This window comes from Echinops telfairi, unplaced genomic scaffold (genome assembly GCF_000313985.2).
Source record: "Echinops telfairi isolate 266 unplaced genomic scaffold, ASM31398v2 ScPeMD7_4;HRSCAF=17, whole genome shotgun sequence".
NCBI classification, from domain to species: domain Eukaryota; kingdom Metazoa; phylum Chordata; class Mammalia; order Afrosoricida; family Tenrecidae; genus Echinops; species Echinops telfairi.
Window position 1 is genome coordinate 13,240,178 of NW_022103900.1, and position 11,122 is coordinate 13,251,299.

The window sequence follows — 11,122 nt, forward strand, 5'->3', positions numbered from 1 at the left end:
TGCTTTTGTCTTTGGTTTACTGTAACAAAAGGCCTTTCAGTGTAGGTAGCTTTTCTGTTGTACAGAGGCACCAAAGCCCCCAGATTAACATCAGATGTTTTTCTAACCAGGCCTACTTTGCCCAGAAGTTATTAAGGAAAAACAGATACTCCCACAACATTCCCAAAGAAGATAAAATATTATCCGGAGTTGAGAGACTAAAGAGGGGGGCTGGGGGGAGATAGGAGAGGATGCCTCTTTTATAGAAGAATTGTGATCATTTGAATTTAGGCAACTCATGATTTCCTGTTTGATTTTTTTTTAAAAGAATAATTCGAAAGGTTTGGGGGAGAAACGGGGAACAAAAAGGGAGTTTGTTAAAGGGTATATTCATTATTTTAGAATAAAGACTTGTAGAACATATTAAAAAGGTGTTTTTATTAATTATTGTTGCCAAGGTAAAGGGCACTTTGAGGCTGTTTCAAACCATTCACACAGTTGCCTCACACTTAATAAACACTTATCCCTATTTCTTCCTCTTATTTCTTCTTCATAGTTAAGATTATACTTTTTCTTCATGACTTAATTTTGGTTGTTTCCCTATTCAAGTTGAATTATAATAGATGATTGGGGGGATATTAAAAGGTACACAAATGCTCATATCAAAAAATAAAATAAAAAAAAACAAAAAAAAACAAACAAATGCTCATATCATAAAAATAAGTATTTGATTATGATTTATAATGGACCTGACTAGCACTAGTCTTTTAGAGATTAAAACAAAAACAACTTGTTGAACCAGTATCTAGGATCACCAACTTGAGCTGGGTAGAACTTCTTCCCAAACCTGTGACTCTCCTTTTTATCAGATAAGAACCCAGCTCACATTCACTTCCTTTCTAAGTTAGATAACAGCAGGAGGACCTGATTGTGTCTTATCATCACGAACCCATTCAAAAGCAGAACAGCTTCCCAGCTTCCCAGTCTGCCTTGCTCTAAAACTGGGTCTCACAGCAAAGTGCCCGCAGTTGGTGCATTTACATTTTTTGGGTAGGTGTTGTACATTTACAGAGAATCCATACTTAGGGGAAAAAGCACACCTGCTTTTTTCATGTACAGAATCCACAGTCCTATTGGAGCAATCCTCTCTACTGTGGCCAGTAGACTTGCTGGAAACGGAAGGATAATTTTGAGACTCTGTAGGCTTCTGAGTTAAAGAATGGGATGCCAGGCGCGGGACTATGTGCCTGATTCTGGGGGAAGGCTCCAGAGGGCTGGCCTGCGGGCCCTTCCTGTCCCCTCCATCCCAATCCCAGACAGTTCTCTCTATCACGTTCTCTACTGTGCTTTATTTTAGATACTATACATTTTCTTTTTAAAAATGCATTAAATCTTAGTTTCAAATTCATTCTATGACAGCCATCCCTAGTAAACACAGCTCATTTTGGAATCAGTTAATTTATACTTAGTATGAATGGCATGGCCTAACTCCAAAGGTAACGAAAACAATTTGGGTGAGAGGAAAGATGATAATGGGTAGAGGAAATCAACAGTTTAACAGAATGGAATGCTTTTTGTCCCATAAAGTATTGATGTTGACAGTGAGGGCTCGTGGTCGTTCAGGGCAAGTCTCCTTGAGTGCCAATCACTTGTGAGACCCTAGGGCCACAACATCAAATGCTGCTAGTCATTGCGCTCCATAATGTATCTCAGAGAGGGAGCTATTGATTGTCATTAAGTATGTGAACTGTCCTGCTGGGGACAGAGCAGTCGGTCCAGAGGGAACATTCTGAGGATCTGAGTAGCAAGACAAGGGTTAGCACAGGTTCAGAGGGGACAGTTGCAGAGGCACTGTCCCTATGGGGACTGGGAATCTCTTCTTCCCTCCTTATATGTTTTTCACAGGTAAATGGCCATTATAAACAATCCCTCCATTCCACGGACTTTGAATTTGACCAGAAGCAGTTATCTAATAATGGTCACATTACATTGTCAATATGGAACAAGGTACTCTGTATTCCAAGCAACCACTTAATTAAATGCATAGAGCACTATCTGCCCTCTTACATTTAAAAGTAATTTCAAAATCCACAATTCTACTGTATTTGATTAATTGAATATAATTTCCTCTTTATCGTAGGCTGGAATGAGTGGGCAGAAGCGACAGGGATGGAAGCAACAATTGGGCATATGAAAAAGCTCTTAATAGAACCCACTTGATTTGGAAACGAAAGACCTGGTTGCTAGTCCTGGTCTCAGCTCATTCACTAGATCACTCTCATTCCCAGTTTCCTCCCCTGCAAAATAGCTATGAACTGATTGACGCAGGGATCTTCATGAAGACCAAATAAGAGGTTTTCAATTGGTTTTTGTTTTCTAAATTCTACATTGTCCCATTAAGGTAACGCAGTGATAACCTATGAGTAGGAAGCATTGAGAGGGACAGTAGGCTGCCTTCCCGGGTTGGAGGGTTTGGTTATTGCAAAATGCCAAACCCACTGCCATTCAGTGAATCTCAACTCACAGGGGCCCCGCAGCAACTGTAAATCTTTATGGTAGCAGACGGCCTCATCTTTCTCCCACGGAGCTATTAGTGGGTTTGAACTGCTATCCTTGTGGTCAGCAACCCAAGGCTTCACCAGGATTCCTTTTTTGTTTAGTAAAACCACCTGCCTTTTGACTCATAGCAACCCTGCAGGACAGAACAGGCCTTCTCCCTGGGTTTCTGAGGCTGTAACCGTGCACTTAGCAGCCCAATTTGTAAGCCATGACACCAAACCCACTGCCGTCCAATCATTCTGGCGCATAGCGACCCATCAGGACAGAGCAGTCTCTGTGGGTTTCCGAGATCATACATCTGTATAGGCAAAGAAAGCCTCATCTCTCTTCCAGGGAGCTGCTGGTGGTTTTGAACTACTGGCCTTCTAGTTATCAGCCTAATCTATAACCACTATGTCATCAGGGATCCTCATGGCTCCTTAGAAGTGTTCATGGGTATGAGGGAAGCATGGAATCTTATGACTTTTAGTTTGTTATTTTTAACTTTGCTGTTTATTAGTCACGTGACCGTAGTCAAATTGTATGTCCTCTTTAGGCCTGCCTCATTTTTCTCAACTGTTAAATGAAATATTGTGAGGAATAACTAAGAGACATTAATAGCTTATCAATGTCTGGTGCAGTTAGCACTTCTTGAAAGTCAACTATCCAGCATAATAATAATTATTAGTATTTTTATGTTTGTTATTAAAAATGACCGCCTAGAAAAAAATTGTAGAGAGGGTTCAAAAATCAAAAAAATGATTGGAACACATGATTTGTTAACACGGAAGTTCAAGTTTCTGTGCTTTTTAAAGTTTGTGTTTACAGTCAAGTCCATACTTCAGATCTATGGAGTAAGCAGTATAAAGGAAGAAAAGTCTACACTCTGTCTACTTGAATCCTTCATTCCCAGAAGGTGAAAGAAGTTTTCACACTTTAGTAGAAAAGCGTGAATACCCCTTTCAAATACTCATTGCCACTAGAGTCAGTTTCCTCCCATGTGACCCGCGGAGTGCCCCAGTAGAACTTCTTTCCATAAACTCTTCAATGTCTGACTTTTAGGAGATAGAGCACCAGGCCTTTCCTGCAAGGCACCTCTGGGTGGACCTGAACCACCACCCTTTCAGTTAGCAGCCTGGTGTTTTGACCATTTGTACCACCCAGGAACCACAGTCCTAAACTTACATAAATAAATAAACAAAGGCAGTTCACTGCCATCGAATTGACTCTGACCCCTGGTGGCTCTTACAGAACAGCAGGCAATGGCTCTGATGGGTTTCCAAGGCTGTAAATCTTTACAACAGCAAACTCTCATCTTTTACCCATGAAGTGGTTGGTGGATTGAACCACTGACCTTTTGGTTAGCAGCCCCAAACTCACATAACCCAGGACCTCATAGACCTCATAGAGAAGAGCCACATTTGCCAGGAAATAAGAACCAGCCCAACCATGACCTAGGAAGTCAAACCTTTTCTCTTTGACCCTCTTCCTCCTCCCATCAGAATTGTCCATTTCTGGGCTGGGCAAAGGAGACGTGTCTCAGTAGGGGTCTGATGGAGCGCTTTGCTGTACTCCATCCAGCCTTCCCACACCTTGTTTGTGCCAAGAGTAGTAAATGCTGGGCACCAAACTGGTTTGATAGCCTGGAGCTGCACACCACCCACCAGTACCCTGCGGGCTCAGTACAAACTGAGCCCAGTTGGGGAGAGTGAGCTGGCATGTTGATGGTTTGAAAATTAGAAAGGAGAATCAGCCTCCTGTGTGAAATTTACTTTTAGTTTAGTATGTTTTGAGGCATAAATTTAGAGGATTTAAGGTTTTTTTTTTAAATGTAGAGCATATATTAACTATTGTGCGCTAAAATATTCTAAAATGGCTCGATGGGTTACTTATTTTTACAATCCAGATCTAATCGTGAAGATTTTATTTTTATTCATTTGTATTACTCTGAATTTGGAAGCCCAAGCAAATGCAAAGTGGTTCATTAGTTGAACTCTACTGTAATTACTAAAGCTAATGAGAACAATATTTTGAATGCCAAAGCCAATTTATCAGCTACTTCTTGTAACAGAACAATTTATGTCTTTTTTCCCCCCCCCCAGAGGAAGTCTTCAGTGCCTACTCTGCTCTGTGGTGGTCTCCAGGCGGCACTTTTTTAGCATATGCCCAATTTAACGACACGGAAGTCCCACTTATCGAATACTCCTTCTACTCTGATGAGTCACTGCAGTACCCCAAGACGGTGCAGATCCCGTACCCGAAGGTCTGTGCTCCTCCCTGCATCATGGTTCAGTGATTGGAGGGGAGGAGAATGGTTTCATTTAAACCCTTCCTGCTAATGAAAATATTGTCAGTCTCTCTTCAACAGCTTGCTGTGATTACTCTTGCAGAAGTCAACAGCATCTGGCAATTTTAAAGTATTTTTATTATCCCAGGAAAGAGTGTGATTTAAGGTTTTGTAATGTCTCCAAAAACTTTGAGGAATGACAAGCAGAGAGAGATGGGAGAAATGCTTTTGAAAGAGGTAGGGGTGATGGAAATGTTCGAATGCAGGCAAAGGGAGACTGTAATTGATTCAGAAGCTCATCTCATTTGCAGGAGCCGGAATGTGCACTCGAAGAATTTGAAAGCTTGGTGGTGGATCACATATTATGGCTAATTAGCCAGTTACCTGAGTAGCTTTTACTGGTCCAATTGTAGATTTACCACTAACGTAAGCACAGCAGGCCCTACATATTGAGTAACAGGGTCAGGCCTTAACTTGCAAGGCTGTTTCCCCTGTCTACGTTTCATGTTTATTTAAAAGAAAGCTTTGTTAAGCAGTATAAAGCAGGAAAGAGGAAATGTTATTTTTTAAAAAAGTGTGCAGACATCTGACCTCCTCTCATGTCACAAGGGAGAAGGAAAGTCACTGTCATGGGCAGAGCTGCCCAAAGCCCATTCCTGTGAGGCTGAGGTCAGGCATGCCTCCACCCTCCAACCTCCTTACCAATTCTGACATCAACGCTCTCGCACAGCACTCTCTGCTTTTTAGCTGAGTTTGATCATTCTTTGCAATGGTCACACACAACTCACAGAACATAGTTACCATTATGGGGTGCATTGCGACGTTAACAGATGATAACTAGGATGAGAAATCCTTAGGCCAGCCTCTTCTCAGCCAGGCCCATGGGCAGGCCTCTCTCTGGTCTTTAGTTTCTGAGCCACCTGGCCCCCTGGCTCAGCCCTGTAGGGGTCATGTTCTCACTGCCATTGGGGGCATTCTGACTCCTAGTGACCGTGTGGGACGTAGTAGAACAGCCCAGAGGCTTCCGAGACTCCCCCCTACCCCCTGCTTTTCTTTTGTTTTGTTTTATTCATCCATATATCAAACAATTCAATAGTTCAGTCCTATCTAGAAGAGTTGTACAATCATTACCATAATCAAATTTAGAACATTTTCTTCTTCCTTGTACTCATTGTTATTTATGTAATTATTTTTGAGATGCTTTATGGGAGTGCAAAACCTTATCTTTCCCCCTCCGCATGGTTGGTGGTTTTGAACTGCTGACCTTGCAGTTACCAGCCCAATGCATGACTGACTCACTACACCACGAGGGCTCTGGTTGGGGGTCACGCTACAAAGCTTTTTTAAGACTCTGCTGATAAATGTCCAAAAGCGCAGTCTACTCTGCCTTAAACCTCAGTCCAAAGGCTTTGGGCTCTGGCTGTGTGGGTCAGCCAGCCTAGCTCCCCCAATTAAGTGCCTGTAGGTACCCCACTGCACACGGGAGCTTCTTGCTCAAAGGCACTCAGCTGGACGCTCTCTGTGGGCCAGGAAGCCCACCACTTTTTCTCAGGCTCTGGCTTTGCTGTTGGGGTTCTCTAGGACATCTTTAATGTCACAGCTTTCTGTCCTGGATCAAAGAGGTTCACCCTGCAACGATCTGGGGCCTGAGAAAATGGCAAGGAAGCCACATCTGACCTTTTGCTAAGAGAATCCATCTTCACACTAGCCCAAGGCCAATTGCCACAAGGCAGAGATCAAACGTGCCTCTCCCTTCCCTCCTCCTGTACATATATTCTGACACCCACCGCTCCTCCCACCAATTCGACTTCTCCACTGGGTTCAAAAACCAATTGCAAGAGCCACACAGAACTCACTGACAATACTTACATTTATGGAGGTTTATTTGGGAAGTTAACTGGTTACCACAATCCAGGATCAGAAAGCAATAAGGTTACAATTATTGGTCACCACACTGCCTCGCCTCAGCCAGCAGTCAGATCTCTTTCTCTGGTCCTCAGCCTCTAAGCCACCTTGTCCCTCTGCCTCTGCCTCTGGTGGCCAGAAAACCCACACATGACTCTGCCTCACAGCCTCATCGTCTTGGCACTCTTCCTCTGCTGGGGTCTCGCTGTGGCCCAGCCTCAGCTGCCTCCACCACTTGTGCAGGAATTCTGAATCTCAGCTCTGCTGATGGCCCTTCTGCCCTGCTTGTGCTGGGGATTGGCTCTCTGTCTCTGTTTCCAAGGTGGTTCTCTGGTTCACCAAGGAATGGCAACCCAAACTGACCAATCCCTTCCAGTGTTTCCCATACCTATTTGCATACTTCACCCAATCATTTGGTGGACGTTACATAGATATGGATAGAAGAGCCATGCTAAGAAATGGCACTTTACCACAGGAGCAGTCCAAAGAAGCTGCTCCATGCTTGGCTCCCTCTTCTCTTGTGATGGTAGTAAAATCGCACCTGCCTGCTTCTGAGATGATGCGGAAGGATGGCCAATCCCCTTCCTAGAGAGCTATGTTTTATACAACCACGACGACCTTGCTAACAATCAATCACAATGGAATCGTATAACCCCATCAGTATGTTCCCCTGCCCAGGCGGTCAGGAAAAAAGGTTGTTTGATGGGAGGTAGAAAGATGGTGGCTACAAGAGTCAATTAAGTAATTCACTGCAATGCAAGACACCAGAGACTGTCCACTAGAACCATAACAGAGACAGCAACATTATGGTCTGTTGAAAAATCTAATGGTAACGCATTTCTGCTGAGAGGAATTTGGGAAGCAGAATTTTATTTTTATCAACTCATGTAATTTGCTTTATGTAGAGCTGCCATTTCAGGAAGACGTTGGATGTTAAACTACACCAGAGGCTAAATATGGAAATCTGTTTGTTAGTCAAATGTTATTTTTTGAAGAGTGAAACTGGCACACAAAAATCAAAAACAAAAGCAAAAAATGTAAACTATTCTCACTGAAAATACTGTATTATATCAAGTGACTGCTTTGATTGAAGGCTTACTATGACAAAGATCTATAAAGCTCTCTTTACATGTAAATTTCAACCAAATTACAAGGGTTTTCTAGATTTTTTTGCCAAAAAATTGATTTTGAAGCTGCAGCCTGGTGAACCTGGACACGGGCTTAAAATGATAGTCTCATAATTAGGATCATTGGCCCGCAACTCCGATAAACCAGTTTTCCTGGCAGATTACCTTTGGCTGAACTCAGCGTAAGCTTCATAGTAAACGCTCATCAGAAACCTCATCATGGCATGCGGAGTCAAGGCGTATTAGAAAATAATAGAATTGATTTCACGAGGTTTATTGTCTCTTGCATGAAGCAATATATTCTGAATATCCATTATTTAACTAGGAGTGCTTTGGGCCTTTACGTAATATACATTTTTCTGCCTGAATGTGAAAGAATCACATAGCTCAACTTTTCACTTTACTTAGACTAAATTATTTGAATGTGTCTGGTTGCTAACATTAATGATTATAGTGCCCAAATTATTATATGATTTTACATTCATGAAATGATGTCATCTTTTATGAATTAATTTTTTTTATGAATCAATCTCTTGATGATTTTTTCTAGGCCGGAGCTACAAATCCAACAGTGAAGTTCTTTATGGTAAATACAGACACCTTCAGCCCTGATGCCAATGCAACTTCCACACAAATCACGGCTCCTGCTTCTGTCTTAATTGGGTAAGATTCTTGACTGAATGCCTGGGTTGCAAGTAGTTTCATCGCTCCCAAGAACTCCAACCAATGAGTAGCCGAATCCATTACAGTCTCCTTACCTGCTGTGCCGGCAGTTATGCATTCATTCAACAACTCTTTGTGGAGCTCCTTCATTCAGTGATGAGACTCCCGGTGTGCTTCAAGATGTCACTTGCTTAAATAGCACTTGGTGGATTGAAAGGTGTCGATCATGCACCTCCATCCCCAGCGGCTTTTCCTATACAGATAACCACGATATGGGGTGTCATGCTTGGCCATTAAATAGCTCTTCATTGGTTTTATTTTTATGTTTAAATAACAACTGGCACATTTGGGGAGTTCCTGGATGGTACAAATGTTTGATGTGCTCAGCTGTTAACTGAAAGATTAGAGGGTCAAGTTTACCCAGCAATGCCTCTGGAAGAACATCTGGGATATATGCCAAAAGTTTTTTTAAAAAAAGAAAAGAAAGAAAAGCCATTGAAAGCCCTTTTGAGCAGAGTTCTGCCCTGACATCCATGGGGTCCTCCATGCATTGAGACTGACTTGGATAGTAACTTGTATCATTTTGTCTTTAGCCTCTATTGATCACTCAGCAAGAACAAAGCACAGGGCATTGTCAGATGCCTTATCTCACTAACTTTCCAATCACTCTCTTTATTACAACTGCTAGAGTTTAAGACATTGACCCAGCAGGAGTCTTTAATCAAACCTGTTTTTCTGGCTTGAAAGAAAAAAGCCTTTGTGTGAGGAAGGCTCAACCCTACAGATTCCTGTAGGGATCATCAGAGCAACGTGCAAGCATCCGCTTTCCCTGATGTTGCATTACCCATGCCACGCATGCTGTTTGCTTGGTGCTTAGTAATTTGGTCAGAAATATCTGTATGTACCTATTAAATCTGAGCCAAAATTAGTTTAAAGGTGTTTTCCCCCCATGTTTGTACACACACACACACACACACACACACACACACTCTGCCATTGAATGTCTTTTGGAAAAGATATAGCTTAATGGACTCAGTGACAGATTTCTCTCAGGAGCAGCTGGTGGGCTTGACCTGCTGACCTTGTGGGTTGCAGCCCAATGCTTACTCACTGTACTATGAGAGCTCCTTTACGTTTGTCAAAGGTTATAACAATTTACCTGGATTCTCTAAAATCTGCTTTCTTGTACCCTCTGCCCATCGGTTCAATTAAATTTGGTAGAGCATCCACTTTTCTTGGTCACAAAACAGGGACTAGGACAGAGGCCCATGGACTGTCAGGCTACAACACTTAAATAGTGGTGTTACTATACGGTGAGCACTCACTGCCGACTGGCATGGCGCCTCCCATGTGTTCTGCTTGGGTTGCCGCATTTATTACCCACAAGCACCCCATGGATCATTTTCACAGCCATTCTACAGATTGAAGAACAAAGTCTTTCTGATTTAAAAATCATTTTTTCCCAAAAGAAGTTAATTGTGAAGCGCTGAGGTCAGCAAACTGAAGCAACCCTGAGGGTTTGGCTTTCGCCCCGTCTGAATTCATCTTTACCCTACTCATGGGGGGGTGGGGGAGGGTAGCCGCACTCACTGGGGATGGTGTGCGTTGGATGCATTTGCCAAAGAAACGCTTTCAGAGACACCACAAGAGTCGAGTGTGTTTAAAAGACATTTAAAATACTGCTCTAGTCTCTGTTAACATCAGCAAGCTTGTAGCTCTGCCAAAACTAGGCTCGAGGTCCTCCCTGGGGAAATGATCTAGTTCTAGTCCATCGTGATGCACTGGTTTTCTGGCCACAGGCAAAGATCCAGCAAATGCCAAGTTAATCCCAGCGAGTTGTAGTGTTTAGGGAAACGATCTCCCTTGTGTTGCCTGGTAATTCATTATTCCCTGAAATAGGAGTCCTTATAAGACTGGCACGTTTCTTCCCTCCTGTGTGCCCGGGCTTCTGTATTCATTATCTCCTTAGTCTATGTCCTTCTGACTCCAGCTTGCCATGGTGAAAGCCTGTAGAAGGCTGATTTGTCATTTTGATAGAATTGGGAAGAAACAGGTGGGCCTATTGCTCCTCTGGAAACACGTGAAAGGGGAATACAGATCACTCTTCAAGTGCCCAGTCTGCCACCCTGCTTGATTTAGCACTAAAGTGGATTATATTTATTAAGCTGTACATTGGTGTTGACTGCTCATAATTGGGTGGCTATGGGGGTATAATTCTTATCTTTCACACAGGGGACCAAGCCTTGATTCTTAGCAAATGCACCTCATGCACAGCGACAAGCTGTGAGTGGATGATTGTGTATTGCTACATTGCTGATCTGGTTCCAGCAGAGTATCCAGGCTAAGAAGGACTAGAAAGAAAGTCCTGGTGGTCTTCCACGGAGAAGCCAGTGCTCGTCTTAAAACAAGTAGCCATCTAAGTGAGATGTCAGGCAAATCTGCATGGAAGAAGCACACCAGCCTATGTGATGGAAGAATTGTGAAGAATTAAAATGAACCTCGGAGGAGGGAACAGTTTGAGCTTAAATTCTGAACACCTGGTTTGCAGTAGACTATGGATGACAGTGATAGTCCAAAACTCATTCATAGGGTCCCCCGTTCAGATTAAACTTGTGGTGAGTCC

At 42.9% G+C, this 11,122-nt stretch overlaps 1 protein-coding gene across 2 annotated transcripts in view; it reads left to right on the plus strand.

Annotated features, from left to right (window-relative positions):
• DPP4 (dipeptidyl peptidase 4) overlaps window positions 1–11,122 on the plus strand; it is a 105,543-nt gene that overhangs the window by 45,254 nt on the left and 49,167 nt on the right. For both annotated transcript variants that reach the window (XM_045299455.1, XM_045299459.1), the window contains exons 9-10: window positions 4,620–4,780; window positions 8,387–8,499. In XM_045299455.1, the coding sequence (XP_045155390.1) occupies window positions 4,620–4,780; window positions 8,387–8,499 (274 nt within the window). The remainder of the gene's footprint in view (window positions 1–4,619; window positions 4,781–8,386; window positions 8,500–11,122) is intronic.